Source organism: Drosophila takahashii, chromosome 2R, assembly GCF_030179915.1.
Source record: "Drosophila takahashii strain IR98-3 E-12201 chromosome 2R, DtakHiC1v2, whole genome shotgun sequence".
NCBI classification, from domain to species: domain Eukaryota; kingdom Metazoa; phylum Arthropoda; class Insecta; order Diptera; family Drosophilidae; genus Drosophila; species Drosophila takahashii.
In genome coordinates, this window is record NC_091679.1 from 19,798,418 (window position 1) to 19,815,669 (window position 17,252).

At 37.9% G+C, this 17,252-nt stretch overlaps 1 protein-coding gene across 3 annotated transcripts in view; it reads left to right on the plus strand.

Annotated features, from left to right (window-relative positions):
* Gp210 (nucleoporin 210) overlaps nucleotides 1-17,252 on the plus strand; it is a 268,597-nt gene that overhangs the window by 173,517 nt on the left and 77,828 nt on the right. For 2 of the 3 annotated variants that reach the window (XR_011418170.1, XM_044392729.2), the window contains exon 17: nucleotides 1,516-1,566. The exons of the other annotated variant lie outside the window; for it this stretch is intronic. Coding sequence is in view for 1 of the 2 variants with exons in the window: in XM_044392729.2 (XP_044248664.1) it covers nucleotides 1,516-1,566 (51 nt within the window). In the remaining variant the exon portion in view is untranslated. The remainder of the gene's footprint in view (nucleotides 1-1,515; nucleotides 1,567-17,252) is intronic. 3 annotated transcript variants of the gene reach the window in all.

Below are 17,252 nucleotides of genomic sequence, written 5' to 3' on the forward strand. Positions count from 1 at the left end.
CATTTGAAAGGTAATTCGTTTCTTTATGGCATTTCTTATTAAAGATAGTTCCTTATATAGTAAATAAATATATTGAAGCAAACAAAAATAGCAGCTAACCTAAATTCAGAATACAATTTATATGTACATTGTACAATGCAATTTTATAATTATCTTGATTTCCTATGTAAAATTTATGCACATATCACAGCAGGCCTATACTTTTCCCTTTCTAGAGAAAACCCATTTTTCTGACTTTTATTTAACAGTAGTCTTATAGAAACCCTTTTATGTGACTGTTAACTTAAAAGGGTCTCACCGAATGGTTATTGAAAGACCGATTGCTTTGTTCGGTTAAGCCGAACGGTCGGGCCGAAACCGACAAGCAAAACTAAAAAAGGGTTCCGCTCAGAGAGAGAGTTTGTGAGCAAAATTTTTTTCGGTTTTGTCGAGATTAAACTGCTTCAGGAAAATCGGTTGACAGTTATTTGTAAGCTCTGCTACAAAGCAAAAAATTTTACAAATCCTACTCAAATGTTTTTTAAAACGCCTGTAGCTATGGAAATGTGGGAACATTATTGAAGAAACCCAACAATTGCTTTTGTGTTGCTTTTTGATTTTTAGAGTTTTCAGGGACACACCTGATACACAGCATTGATATCCACTCATTTGTTTAGAAGGCTACACTTCGTCAAAGTTGAAAAAGTGAGAAAAATGCAAAAATGGATCATTAGCATTTTTATTTACATCGATAGCACAGAACAATAAAAGCATTGATTATAATTTTAGGAATATTATCTAAATTTAAGGCTTACGATTCCTAAAAATATTTGATCTAAGAATATGGTTTTTAAAGCCATAAAACCCATTTTTAGGCCAATATTGCATTAAATAAATTTGTTAGGCAATAAATCGTCAATTCCTAAAATCTCGGTCCCTACACACAAAAAAATTTGCTTGGTAAAATTGACCAACAAAGATAGTTACGTAACTATTAAAATAGTTACGTGTATTTTGTTTTTACTTTGGGTTTTTGTCTTTGCTAATTGTGTATATTTTGTTGTTGTGAAATGACTATTTACTTAGTAGAATTGACAATTTTGCTGGTTGGGGCCTGTTTGACAATTATTACAGTTGATTTTACCAAGTTTTTTTTTTTGTGTATAGAGAGGTGTAGTTGGACAGAGCATTAAACTTTTTATTCTAACTAAAATGGTATTTAAAATGTACTGTACTTTTTTAATGTACTTCTAGCTTGTTAGATTGCCTTGCCTCAATGTTTTGAAAAGGAATAGCTTTATCGCTTCAAAAACTGTTTACAACATCTACTAGCCGTAAAAGCAAAAAATGTAATTTTGTGGTTGCTCCCTTGTTGTACTCTGTTTAATTTTGTTTTCTCTGTATGCGTATGCTTTTCCCAAGTCAACTACCAGAATTCAGCTACCATATTTTGATTAATTGCACTTTTCATGCATGCACTCTAGGGTCATATACCGTATTTATATTCTTACTTTTTTCTTTCTATATTTGTTGCAGTATACATGTCTTGCTTCCAAGCTCAGGGCGTCACGCAAGTCAACTCTGAGGGTAAGTTTAATTATTAATTTTGAGGGCGCGAATCCCCACACTGGAAGAGAAGCTTCAACAAGGGCAGAGGGCTGGTGCCACGAAGAACTTTCGTCATAAATTATTAGTCACTTCGTGTATGAGTACCAACAAGGTTTGGGCGGCAACTGTGGCAGAGCTTAACAGCAACTAACTTTGCGGGTTTTTATATCAAAACTGGTTAAATGTATTATTAAGCATCATTTAAATAACATCGACGAATTTTTATAGCAGATACTATCGGCTAATAAAGCTAATAAAGCGATTACTGGAATGTTCCATTACACTAGTCGGCATAATTATTTTGACAAATTTTAAAGTTAAATCTTCTCATATTTTGAACTCATAATAGAAACATTTTGGCACCTATAGAAAGAGCACTTTAATTCCGTTTAAATGACACAACAATGTTCTCAACCCATTAAGCACCCTTTGAAAAGTTAGAAAATTTATTGTGAAGGTCAAATTTTCAACTTTTTCCCTGGGGCTTAAAACAAAAATGTTTTGATGCAAAGTTTTTCCCCAAACATAATAAATAATAACTGCAAAAAAAAAATTTCAAAATATTTTTCCTTGTATTTTTTATAATTTTTTGAAAATAGTTAAAAACAAGAGAGAACGCTATAGTCGAGTGCCTCGACTATTAGATACCCGTTACTCAGCTAAACAACTTAATAGAAATATGCCTTCTTATATGTTTTTCGCCGCTCGATTTTTACCCAGGAATCTCTTTCTAGAAGAGGCTTTCTAGAACTTTCAATTCTGCCTAGCACAACTTCCGTCTCTCTCTAGCGCAGGTAAATGCACTTGTGAGAAACGTATACGAGCAAAAAGAGACAAAATGCACGCCCCATTTCAAATAATTTAAAATTTGCATTAACATAATGTGAATTAGAGTGACCACAGAAAAAAAGGCAGATTTTTTCCAATGCCATTTCCTAGATGGCGCTAGTGTATATTGTATTGCGCCATCTACCGCCAGATATTGGTACTACTGGTCATGAAAGGCGGAAATGTAGGCGGTGGCCAGGTTTATTGGGTTTGTGGGCGTTAGAGTGGGCGTGGCAATTTTTTACTTGGCCAATCGATAGGTATTGACGAAGCGAATACAAATCAATTACTATTTTCATAATAGCTTCAAAACTGTGGGCGTCAGAGGGGGCTTGTGGGAGTTAGAGGGGGCGTGGCACCTTTTTGAAACAAACTTGCGCTGCGTAGGAGCTCATAGAATATTCATGCAAAATGCCAATCTTCTAGCTTTTATAGTTTCCGAGATCTCAGCGTTCATACGGACAGACAGACAGACAGACAGACAGACAGACAGACAGACAGACAGACAGACAGACAGACAGACAGACAGACGGACAGACAGACGGACGGACGGACGGACATGGCTAGATCGACTCGGCTAGTAATCCTGATCAAGAATATATATACTTTATGGGGTCGGAAACGCTTTCTTCTAGCTGTTACATACTTTTGCACGAATACAATATACCCTTTTACTCTACGAGTAACGGGTATAATGACAATTTTAGCCCCTTTTCCACCTTTTCGTACAACATTTTACTGAGATCGTTCCATTCAAAAAATAATAAAAAATACAAGGATAAATATTTTGAAATTTTTTTTTTGCAGGTTTTATTAATTTTGATTGGGGAAAAACTTTGCATCAAAACATTTTTGTTTTAAGAAGTTAAAAATTTGACTTTCACAAAATTTGCTCGCTTTTCAATGGGGTCTTAATGGGTTAAGAACATTTTTGTGTCATTTAAACGGAATTGAAGCGCTTTTTCTAAAGGTGTTAAAAGTTTATATTAAAAGTTCAAAATGTGACTACAGTTAACATTCAAATCTGTCAAAATAATTATGCCGACTAGTGTAAAACAAGAAGTCCAAGAATATGTATGGGAAATCTCACTTTCTAGCTTTTGTAGTTTCCGAGATCTCAGCGTTCATCCGGACGGACGGACAGACAGACAGACAGACAGACAGACAGACAGACAGACAGACAGACAGACAGACGGACAGACAGACATGGCCATATCGACTCGGCTAGTGACTCTGATCAAGAATATACAGGGTGCGCCATCTAGACAGGGCCTATTGAAATGTTTAATAACTCCGCCATTTTTCAGCCTATTTTGACAAGCCAGCCAGATTCTGAAACGTCAGCCTATACCATTTTAGACATGGATCGACTCACAGCAAAAAATCGGGCTGAAATTGTAGCGCTGTACATCGAAAGCAATCGTTCAATTGTAAAAACTGTGCGTGCCTATCGTAAGAAATATGGGAGACATTCGGCACCCTCCGCACCGGACTTTTTTCTCTGCGGCTACTTGAAGAGTAAGGTGTATGTCAGCAAACCAAAGACTATTGAACAACTAAAAGCTAATATCAAAGCGGAAATTGCTGCTATTACGCCCGAAATGTTGTTAAATACAATGCAAAATGCCCAAAAAAGGGCCGCTTTTTGTGTTTCTAATGAAGGCGGTCATTTGATTGATATTGTATTCTGAGTGAATTGTCAATAAATGGCATTCTATACCCTAAATCAGGGGTGCTCATTCCTATGGCACACAAGCACAATTGTTTTTGTAATAGCACTAAGCATACGGCAGTGCACTCGCAATGCTTGCCTATGTACACCCCGATTCCTCTTTGTGTCGCTGTCCTTAATAGATAAGAGCGAGCCAGGCCAAAAACAAATTCCATTGAAGTTTTTTTTTCTCCTCAACTCACAATGCAAAGTGTTGTTGTCTTTTTCATGACTGTGTGCGACTTGTTACTCGCGTGCGTGTGTTTTTCCTTTAATGGTGTTTTGTAACTGCACTACCATAAGGCAATTTTGAGCACCCCTGCCCTAAATGAATCTTGTTTATTTTCCAAAATGGGATAAAAAATGGAGGAGTTATTTAACATTTCATTAGGTCCTGTCTGGATGGCGCACTCTGTATATACTTTATAGGGTCGGAAACGCTTCCTTCTCCTTGTTACATACTTTTGCACAAATACAATATACCCTCTTACTCTACGAGTAACGGGTATACAAATTTGTTTATTGGAAAAGTTCTGAGAAAGTCGGGTGTTCCAAATTACACACCGTACCAACCTACAGAACTCTCCCCTATATATCCCAGAGAAGAAGCGAATGTAATAAAAACAAAAATTATATAATTTTTTTCCTGTTAATGCCATACATTTTTTGACCATTCCTATGGCAGCTACATATACATATGATACAGTGCACAGTGGTTGCGCCTATAGGCCAAAATTAAAAAAATCGCCAGTACCAAAAATTATTGATAAGTAAACAAATTGTTTCAAAAATGACCAAGCTTCTTAATGGCAAACCGGAAATCTGGAAATCTAATGCGACTTTCTAAAAACCTGTTCAATTTTGCAGCGCAGCGGCGTTACGTTAGCACTTCGTCAAAACAAAGTTGCATTTCTCATCTCCTTTTCCAGAGAGTAAGATAGATACATATATTCTAACGGATCGGATAGCAACAACAAAATCACATATGTAAATGTGTACTCCTAATGCGCAATTTCAATAACGCCCGTTATAATTGTAACCAAAATCACAAACATGTGTACTTTGTGTATTCTTCATGCGTAAATCTAATGTAGCCTGCTATAAAATGGTCAAACGTTCGCAAGAGAGGTCCGAAATAGTTTATTTATTTAATTTAATAAGTTCTTTTTGTGAAATTAATCTGCTTGATTGGTTATTTGTTGTGTATGTTTGATTATTAATCCTTTGTTTATGTATTATTTGAACGTCATTTTCATGTTTAAATAGACTTTTAGATATGTTACCCCCCGATCCTTCCTTTAGGAGTGTTATCAGTGTATTTGTCAATGTTTGAAGGTAATAAAAACGATAAGTGTAGCTGTTTTTAGGGTCAAATTTGCGATGCAGTCTGCTGCTCTTCCTTTGCTTTTGTGATGTTTCTTTTGTGTTCGTCCATTGTGTTTGTAGACAATTTTAGATATTATTTTTTTCGCTCATTTACATACAGCTTTTTCACAGCCTATTTCAACCAGTCTACACCAAAGACTTTAACAGCCTATAAAAACTAAATAAAACATGTAATCAAAATAATTTAGACGCAGAATGCATATGATGATACACATTAGTGTATAACAATGTTATGATTTTTTAAATATTTTACAAATATTTTTTATGAATTAATTACAATTAATTATTATTAATTACTTATTAGTGTCCTTAGTATGTTTGAAAAAATGTATTTGAAAGAAATACATACCAATGACGAGCCTAAATTGGAGAGTCAAATGGCTATTTTAAAGTCTAACTGCGAACGCTAATTGTTTTGGGCCTATAAGTATGAAACAGGTCCTTCCATAATTTCTTTTTTTTTACTCCGCGATCAAGATTTGAGTTCATCTTCACATTCTAAAGGATAAATGAATTAAAAACTCAAAGGATCTTGAAATATAAATTAATTTTTGATTTAACTAAAGAAATGGACCCTTGGGAAGTGCATATTTTCTTAATCAGGATGACGTACCTTACCGGAAAACAAAGGTTTCCTTCATGGTATATTTCATCGATTTTTTTTTGTAAACTGGTGTAATAAGTTACTTCGCTACTTTTGCATGGGATGTCAATCTTTTCGTGTGTGTACAAATGTTTTCGTTTCATTCAAAATATCAAATTTGAAAACAACAAATTCCAATTTACAAGCAGGTGTATATTTGTGCGCAAATTAAAATTGCATTGATAACATTGTAACAGATAGAAGGTATACAAATTCTCTACTTTTACTTAGATCACATTTATTTATTATATAGCACTGCCAGTAGCCTTCTGATTCTCTCTCTTGAAGGATCTTCCACAAAGATTGTTTACACAAAGGTTTTCAAAAAATCAGTAGCCTTCTGATTCTCTCTCTTGAAGGATCTTCCACAAAGATTGTTTGCACAAAGGTTTTCAAAAAACGCGCAAATAAAACCAAATTTCCTAACTCCAAACAAATTTTAAGCGAACGATATCGCTCCGGGTATAGCTAGTAAAGTATATATGGGCACTTCCAAAATGTCGCTCAGGACATTTGCGCACCTTTAAAGTTGAAAAAAAATTGTAAAACAATGGATTTTAATTTTAATTATGGACTTTTCTTTTCACTCCTCCCAAGCTCTATTTTTATACCCTTGCAGAGGGTATTATGATTTCAGTCAGAAGTTTGCAACGCAGTGAAGGAGGCGTTTCCGACCCCATAAAGTATATATATTCTTGATCAGCATCACTAGACGAGTCGATCTAGCCATGTCCGTCTGTCCGTCTGTCCGTCTGTCCGTCTGTCCGTCTGTCCATCTGTCCGTCTGTCCGTCTGTCCGTCTGTCCGTCTGTCCGTCTGTCCGTCTGTCTGTTTCTACGCAAACTAGTCTCTCAGTTTTTGAGCTATCGGGATGAAACTTTCCCAAAAGTTTTCTTTCTATTGCAGGTAGTATATATGTCGGAGCCGACCGGATCGGACAACTATATCTTATAGCTCCCATAGGAACAATCGGAAAAAAAAAACATTAAAAAATTCTAGCTTCGGTATTTTTTGAAATATTACCTTCTACTTTTGGGGATGTTATTTTTTAAATATTTCTGAATTTCGAATTAATAATTTAAAAAATCGGACTACTATATCATATAGCTGCCATAGGAACGATCGGAAAATTAATGGAAAAGAAATAGGAAATAAATTCTAGCTTCTTTGGTTTTTATTGTATTATCTTCTACTCTAGGATATGACTCTTTTTAAATATTTCCGAATTTCAATTTTAATTTAATCAAAATCGGACGACTATATCATATAGCTGCCATAGGAATGATCGGAAAATTAATGGAAAAGTAATAGGAAATAAATTCTAGCTTCTTTGGTTTTTATTGTATTGTCTTCTACTCTAGGATATGACTCTTTTTAAATATTTCCGAATTTCAATTTTAATTTAATCAAAATCGGACGACTATATCATATAGCTGCCATAGGAACGATCGGAAAATTAATGAGAAATATTAGAAAATTGAACATTTTTGCGATTTGTTAATTAATAGGAATGATCTGCAAGGGTATATAAGCTTCGGCTGGCCGAAGCTAGCTTCCTTTCTTGTTTGTAATGTGACGGACCCACCTAGAGGATGTCCGCCTTAATTACCCTTATCATAGTTTTTAAGAGAAATACCATGAATTCAGTTTGTTATTAGTTTTAAGAGAAATTCCATGAATTCCGTTAAATAAGTAGTAACAAGTTATAACTAGGTTCCCGGGTGGCAACGCCAACCGATATTTAGCCAAGACAAATTCAGGTTCCAGAGTGGCAACGCCAACCGATATTTAGCCAAGACACCTCACATACTAGAAATCCCGACCTAGGATACTAAAGCAGGAAAATACTAGAAATCCCGAAAGCGGGAAAAAGGGAAAAGGGAGAGGGGGCACACGGAAAAAGGTCTCTTTTCTCGGGATCGCGGAACGGGCAAGACGTGTGCTCCGGACTTTTCCTTTCGCAGGCAGAGGATCGCGGGATAGGCCAGCTCAGACGCCTAACGCGAATGTTCCCGTATTTCTAATCGCGTGTGTTCCGACAGTTCAAGGTAGCGAGGCTCTACTCAGTGTTTCGCGGGTGATCGCAAGGAGGATTGTATAAGAGAAGGACCAGTCGAGGTTAGTACGACTAGGATCACATGTGGTCAAAGCGGTGTAGCGGACTCAAGTGAGAGTAATTTGAATAAACGGTAAAGAATATATGATCGCACAGCTCGACCACGTGTTTTTCCTTTCTTAACCTCATTCCAATTGCTGTTTTGGGCCCGAACGCGGACACCCCTCCCGTTCGGCACAGTAGTCGTATTCCTGTTCGGAGTAAAACATTATCGTAGCACCACTGGACCTGAATGTGGACCCCTCCTATTCGGTCCAGTAGTTTTCCTCACCTTTTCCGTAGTTTTGGGATTCGCGCGTGGACTTCCGTCCCGCCTTTCCCGTAGTTTTGGGATCTGCGCGTGGACTTCCGTCCCGCTTTATCCGTTATCCTAATTTTCCCGCTTTTCCGTAGTTTGGGATTTGTGCGTGGACCCCCCGTCCCGCCTTATCCGTTATCATACCTTTCCCGTTTTTTCCGTAGTTTGGGATTCGCGCGTGGACCCCCCGTCCCGCCTTATCCGTTATCCTAGTTTTCCCTCCTTTTCCGTAGTTTTGGGATTTGCGCGTGGACTCCCGTCCCGCCTTATCCACAACCCTAGTTTCCCTACCCCCGCCGGCCGGTCGATTGAGCCTAACCTTCTCGTCCTCTTACTACCCAACGCCCACAAAGTATCCCTCCCGGCTCGGCCTCGCCCGAATACGCTCCCTGCTCGGCATCGCTCGAAGGTCCCTCAGGGAATAGGGCTCTACGCAACCAACGTCGTCTGCGTTTTCTTCGACGCGGATAAAGATCTTCGGCGAAGACTCCTTCAAAACTACCCGTTCACCTGTGGAACGGAACCCCCTAGTCCGGTGTTTCGGTGATTTACAAATTTCTTGTAAAGGACTCTTGGATACGACTGAGATTTGTACCCCGGCCGAGAAAACATCCTTACAGTAAAAATCTTAATTTTGTACCACTTTTAGTTTTTAAGATATCGGTAAAAAACTGCCGTATTCGCTCGGGACAAAAATAGAAGTGGATTTCGGGGAAGTTCATACAACACCAGAAATTAGCGAATTCTGATGGAATATTTGAATGCGATTTTATTAGAATGTTGTTCAAACATGTCGCTGTGAAATGTTATTGGTTTTACTCAAAAATTCTTTGCCGTTTTTTTTTATGCAGTTTTAACCACATTCGCTCGGGACATGTCGCTCGGGACATTTTTTCCGACTGTTTTGTAAAGCGGATTTCTTTACCTCTATCTCTCAATTGCTGGATGTTTTGCTTTTAACTTAATAGTTTAGCGTGTGAATGAAGCATTCAGTACAGAAAAATGTCACATATTAGCATTCCTATAGGATAAATTAACAACAGAAGACAGGTCCAAAAAATAACAAAAAAATAGCCAATAACTAACTTTTGTGTATATTATTGGGGTTTGTCATAAAAATAATCAAACTATACTCCAAATTTTTAGTTTAGCTCAGGATCCAACTAATTAGAAACTAATATGGCGGCAAAATCATGTGAAAATATGTTTTATTCAAGTTTCAAGTTTTTTGGCTTGGTGGACCTTTTGCTGGAAGTGCCCATATATTCTTGATTAGGGTTAGTACTCTAGTCGATATAGCCATGTCCGTCTGACCGTATGTCTGTATGAACGCTGAGATCGCGGAAACTACCAACCCGACTATAGCGGTACCGTTTTTTTTCCTTAGTTTCCTTAGTTTCCTTAGTTTTTGCAATTTTAATATGTAGTTATAATTTTCATTTCTTCGCGTATATATAGAAGTAGCCTTCGAACACATTTCTGGTGTGCTTCGGCCGTCTTTCGAATCAGTAAACTTCTTCACCGCAGTAAAACGAACATAATTCAAATTACACCAGTTTACAAAAAAAATTAATGGAATACGCACTTCATTATTTATTTATTTGGCTTATTGTTAACTATGGACAGCTAAGTTAACAACTTAACAATTTATACATTTATACGTTTAGTGAATCGAGGTAACAGTAAATTTGGGATGATATAAAATCAATAGAAGACTCAAAATATATACATTGATAGGCTAAATTATAATTAGTACATAAAACACGGAATGGTTCATGAAGGGAAAAATTAGATCTCACAATCGGATAGGACGGAAGGCACGAGTGTATCTTGAGGGGACTGCATTATTGATATCTCTCAACAAAGTTGGAGAATACATCTGAGCGGTGCAGCAGTTTCTGTATAAATATTACACCGTTACAAAATCTGCGGTGTTTTAAAGTGTTGAGGTCAATCAGTTTTAGCCTGGACAAATAAGGTGGTAAGTGCCGATCAGGATCCCAATTAAGGTTGCGCAAAGCAAATATTAAAAATTGTTTTTGAACCGATTCTATTAAATTCTGTTGGTATACATATTGTGGATTCCATACCTCAGAACAGTACTCCATAATTGGGCGAACTAGGCTTAAGTATAGCGATTTAGTTGTATACGGATCATTAAACTCTTTTGCCCAACGCTTAATAAAGGCTAAGACGCCGGCAGCTTTAGTGACTATAACTTAGATATGGCTATTAAAACAAAGTTTTTGGTCGAACAACACACGAAGATCATTAATTTTCTCCACACGCTCCAATAAGGGGTTTCCAAGAGTGTACGAGGTTGTTTTTTTATATTCCTTTAATATTTAACACTTATATATGTACGAGGTTGTGTGGGCAGTAGTGCGGGAGAACGACATTGTTTTACATTTTGAATAATTCAGTGATAGCAAGTTTGTTGAGGCCCAACCCTGGAAATTATTGAGGTCAGACTGAATAAGAAGATGTGAACCTAAATTAGAAAACGACATACGTCATATATACGACATCACGTCATCCGCATACATAAAAGTGGTGCAGTGAGACATCACCTGTGGGCGGTCATTAATAAACAAAATGAACAATAATGGTCCCAAGTGACTACCTTGTGGTACGCAACAATACACGTTGAGATCTGTTCGACAATCCAATCAAGTAAGTACCCTGCAGGAAAAATGCGAACTAGTCTGAAAAACAACTAGTTAAATAACTAATATAAAGCAACCGGAATTTGTCTGAATGCATTTGGACTACACAGGGTCTAGAAAATTTGTGCTAGTCGAAAAAATGATTAATACAAAACTAGTAAATAATAAACTTGTCTCGGACTAGTACCTTTCTGACAAAAAAAACCTTAAAAATATTTAATTGGTAGAACAAATACATGTTAGGGTCTAGTTAAAAGGCAACTGGAATTTAACTAGTTGCAAATGAAACACATATGATCCAAAACAAGAAAGGAAGCTAGCTTCGGCCAGCCGAAGCTTATATACCTTTGCAGATCATTCCTATTAATTAACAAATCGCAAAAATGTTCAATTTTCTAATATTTCTCATTAATTTTCCGATCGTTCCTATGGCAGCTATATGATATATTTTATTTATTTATTTATTTAAAGTTAGCAAATATCTGCCAACATAAACATAGTACCCTACTCACATCAAGTGGAAGGGGGCAGGGACAGGTAAGTTAGGATGTTTGTTACAATTAAATTAACAGAGCATTCCGAGAATATCAAAAAATACAGTTCATTATATTGCGAACATAAAACGCGAAATGGATCATGTAACTCAAAGTTAGTTTTACAAATATCGAGGGCAATTGGTCGAAAGTGCCGAGTAGACCTTACAGGAATGGAGAAACGAATTTGACCAAGAAGGTAGCTTGAATTTACAAGTCCAGTAATTAATTTGTGCAGGAACATAACACCATGGCACGTTCGACGATCCTTGAGGGAGGGCAGGTTAAGTAGACGCAGTCTATCCACGTACGATGGCAGGTGTCGATGTGTTTCCCAGTTTAAACCACGTAGAGCAAACAAAAGGAACTGTTTCTGTACCGACTCGATAAGGTCCTGATAAATGGTATATTGGGGTGACCAAACACACGAGCAGTATTCAAGAATTGGACGAACCAAGGAAATGTATAAATGTTTTGTGGTGTAGGGGTCCTCAAATTCCTTCGACCAACGCTTAACAAAGGCAAAAACGCCTTTTGCTTTACTAACTATTATACCAATGTGATTAGAGAAATTTAAGTTGTGGTTGAATAACACTCCAAGGTCTGTAACGGAATTTATGCGTTCAAGTTCATTCGACCCAATAGAATATGTAGTTAGGAGAAGCTTCTTCCGATAAAAGGACATAAAGTTACATTTAGAATTGTTCAAAAACAACAAATTTTGGATGCACCATGAATTCAGATTGTTCAGATCAGCTTGCAAAAGTGCCTGGGAATCGGGATTCGATAACGGCAAACAGAGTTTTACGTCGTCAGCATACATCATAACATGAGCAGAGAGAACAACTTGGGGCAAGTCATTTATGAAAATTCCAAACAGTAAGGGTCCAAGGTGGCTCCCTTGCGGAACACCAGAGGTCACGTGAACAAGGTTTGAGACTGTGCTTTTAAAAGCAATTCTTTGAGTTCGGTTCGTCAGGTAGGCTGAGATCCACTTAGTCAACGTGATCGGGAATCCTAATAGTGTTAATTTTTTCAATAATAACTGATGGTTCACGGAATCGAAGGCTTTACTGAAGTCCGTAAAAATAACATCGGTTTGATTATCATTTTTAAAAGCGCTTCTGATGACTGAAGTAAACTCAAAAAGATTTGTAGTCGTTGATCTTCGTTTCATAAAGCCATGCTGAGTTGGGGACATTACTGAGCTGCATTGGTGCTGTAGCTGAGCGGTAATAAGCTGTTCGAAAAACTTGGGAATTGCGCTTAGTTTAGCAATACCACGGTAGTTTTTAATGTCCGACTTGCTTCCCTTTTTATGAAGTGGAATGATAAAAGATTCCTTCCAAACTTCAGGGAAAAATGAATGAAGGAGGGATATTTGAAACAGTTTAGATAGCGGTTTGCACAAGGCATCAGCACATTTTTTTAAGATACAGCTCGGTACAAGATCAGGGCCAGAAGAGAAAGACGTCTTGATTGTGTGCAAATTTTGTAAAACATCGTCCTCACTAATTAGGGGAGTGAAAAAGCAGTTGGAATGAGGTAGAGGGTATGGGTAGGAAGAGGTGTTATCGTAACTAAAAGAAGAGTACGTGGACTGGAAGAATTGTGCGAATAAGTTCGCAATATCGGAGTCGCTAGAGGCGGATATTGTATCAAGATGAAGGCATGATGGAAATAGTTGCGATTTTCGTTTCGAATTAACAAATGCGAAGAACTGCTTGGGATTGTCTTGGAATTCGATTCTGCAACGGTTTAGGTAACTGTTGTAACAATCGGAATTGTGGACTAAAAAATTGGAACGAGCAATTAGATACCTAGAATGGTCAACTTGCAGCCCAGTTCTCTTATATTTCTTAAAAAGTCTAGACATGGTGTTTTTAAGGAAAGAGAGTCGACGAGAGAACCACGGAGGCTTATGAGACGCGTTTCCAGTGGGAAATGAAGGAACGAACTTATCGAAGGCTAAATATAGTAAGCTATAAAACTGTTCTACAATATGTGAGGGATTATCATTTGCATCCATAAAAGACCAATCAAGTTGGGATAAATGCCTATTCATTTCAGCAAATTTAGCTCTACGAAAACAGCGAAAAGTTGCTGGTTCGATTTCGGGACATGACAGTAAAGGAGCTGATGCTTCTAAAGTAACCTCAAGTGTGGGATGATACGCATCTTCAGGATTGGAGAGAGGGCTAATTCGAGTTACATATGCATTTGCGAACTCCGAGGCAAAAATAAGGTCTAGAACTTTGCTAGAGCAGTTAATGACTGAGTTCAGTTGACCTAATGAAAGATCAATAAGACCGTGTACAAACTCATGCGCTGTGGTAGGCACAAGAGCACTTGAATCAGTTGAGGGCATCCAAGAAAGGGCGGGGAGATTAAAGTCACCCATAACAATAAGATGATCGTTATCGCCAAGGGTAGTATGAATACTCTGTATTTGATCCAAGTGTCGGAGGTAGAGGCTAATATCAGACCGGGGAGGAATGTATGAGCATGATACGAAAACAAAATAATCATGAAGCTTAATCCGAACAGCGACAAACTCTAATGTACTATCCGTACCAATTATCGGAATACGTTGAGAGACAAGATTGGACTTGACGGCAATGAGAACACCACCGCCAAGACGCACTGAGCGGTCACATCTATAGATAACATAATTACCAGCAAAGATTTCGCAGTCAGACACAGAAGAATTAAGCCACGTTTCGGTAAAAGCGATCACATTGGCATTAAAGGAGACACTGTTCACGTGCAGTTTACTAAGTTTGCCCAATAAACTGCGAACGTTCTGGTAGTGTAGAGAAAAAGAATTATTTAGTTTTTTGAAGCATTGGTTGAAGGAATCTGAGGCCCGTGAACCCGAGGATTGTGCTTGTGTACATATTCGTGAACAATTACATGTTCAGGCCATATAGAAACATCTAGAACCTTATCAAGATGTTCCTCAGGAAGTCCAATTTTAAACGAAGATATCTCACGTCTCTGCTTAAACTTGAACTTCAAGACGGTAAGTACGGATCGAGAAACATTCAGTTTGCTGCTCAGGTAGTTTTTGACGTCCTCTTCAGAAGCGCCAGGATTAAGGCGGGAGACAAAAATTAGTTTTTTTTGTGCAACGCCCGATAAGGGCATGGGAACCCTTTGCGGTACTCCACATAAGGTTGACTGTGATGGGCTCGTGTTCGTATTAGCAGGCGTCAAAATTATGCCAGAGCCAACTGCAGCAGCATGCGACGTAGATGCCTGGTCAAAGTTGACGGGATGTAGATCAGCAGGTGCGATGGGATCGGGCGGTCCAAAGGAGGCCGCGGCAGGTGTAAGTCCAGGGGAGGCGTCTGCCGCGCAGCCGTCAGTAACAACAGTAGAGGCATTACTGGTAGCCAAGCGGTAGGATTCCAGTGTTGGAACATAACCAGAGCTGACAGCAGTAGAAGCAGTAGATGAATGAGCCGTGGATTGTAGACAAGAAGATGCTCCGGTGTCCGGTCCAGAATCGGCAGCAACGGGAACGTGATCCGAGGTAGCGACAGCATTGTGGGACGCAGCTGCCAGGATTCGGCCTTTAAAGTTGGATTCAGCCTTTTCAAACCTATTAAATAAGTCCTTAAATCCAGCTAGTAAGGACTGGTACTCCAGATCAGTTTGCCTTATGAAAGCCATAATATTGACTTTAATATGATGGCAACTGGGGCAGGTCCAATCCAGGCCAGAATTGGATTTAGTACGGTCTGCGACTAGACCAGCACTGTGTCCAAGGTCGGCACATTTAGGGTGAGCAATGTTATTACACAGCCAGCAACCAATTGTGGGTTGGCGGGAGGTGATTTTGCCATTTAAAAGGCAAGGTTTCATGCAGCAGGCAGACATAGCGAAATAATTGAGAAAATTGTCAATTAAATACGTGTAGAAAACAACGTAGATTTAGATGTAGATGTAGAAAGCGCAGCTTGCAGTTTGGTCAGTGATAAGCTTTCCGCGCGTGTGATGCTCGCGCCGAAACGATAAGAGAGCAAATGCACTAACAACAACACCAGTGTAGAAGTTTGCGGTAAACTCGAGAATAGAGTAGAACAACAAAGCAAAAACACAAAACGTTTTCTGATTATATTGTAATCATTCGAATTACGTATAAAGTCACTGTCTTTTAGCTATCAAAACTTGTCAGTATGATAAAGATCACCGAAAAATTGTCAGATGTCCGGATTCGGCATTAATCGATGTAGTTTACACGGGTAAAGTTCGATCAGATGGAGGAGCGATAAAGTACACGTCCGACTACGACGACGATTGATCGTCCGATTTTGATTAAATTAAAATTGAAATTCGGAAATATTTAAAAAGAGTCATATCCTAGAGTAGAAGACAATACAATAAAAACCAAAGAAGCTAGAATTTATTTCCTATTACTTTTCCATTAATTTTCCGATCATTCCTATGGCAGCTATATGATATAGTCGTCCGATTTTGATTAAATTAAAATTGAAATTCGGAAATATTTAAAAAGAGTCATATCCTAGAGTAGAAGATAATACAATAAAAACCAAAGAAGCTAGAATTTATTTCCTATTTCTTTTCCATTAATTTTCCGATCGTTCCTATGGCAGCTATATGATATAGTAGTCCGATTTTTTAAATTATTAATTCGAAATTCAGAAATATTTAAAAAATAACATCCCCAAAAGTAGAAGGTAATATTTCAAAAAATACCGAAGCTAGAATTTTTTAATGTTTTTTTTTCCGATTGTTCCTATGGGAGCTATAAGATATAGTTGTCCGATCCGGTCGGCTCCGACATATATACTACCTGCAATAGAAAGAAGACTTTTGGGAAAGTTTCATCCCGATAGCTCAAAAACTGAGAGACTAGTTTGCGTAGAAACAGACAGACGGACAGACGGACAGACGGACAGATGGACAGACGGACAGACGGACAGACGGACAGACGGACAGACGGACATGGCTAGATCGACTCGTCTAGTGATGCTGATCAAGAATATATATACTTTATGGGGTCGGAAACGCCTCCTTCACTGCGTTGCAAACTTCTGACTGAAATCATAATACCCTCTGCAAGGGTATAAATATAGCCTAGAGTGTAAATGTCTTGGGAAATTTAGCACTAAACAAATCGAACACTCGAGGACCTCGGTTCAATCCCCAGCCTCTGTACATTTTTTTTTTTGTTTTTTGTTGCTAGGTGATGCTTTTTTTTTATGCAGTTTCAACAACATTCGCTCGGGACATTTTTCCGACTGTTTTGTAAAGCGGATTTCTTTACCTCTATCTCTCAATTGCTGTATGTTTTGCTTTTAACTTAATAGTTTAACATGTGAATGAAGCATTCAGTACAGAAAAATATTAGCATTCCTATAGGATAAATTAACAAAAAATAACAAAAAAAATAGCCAAAAACTAACTTTTTGTATATTATTGGGGTTTGTCATAAAAATAATCAAACTATACTCCTAA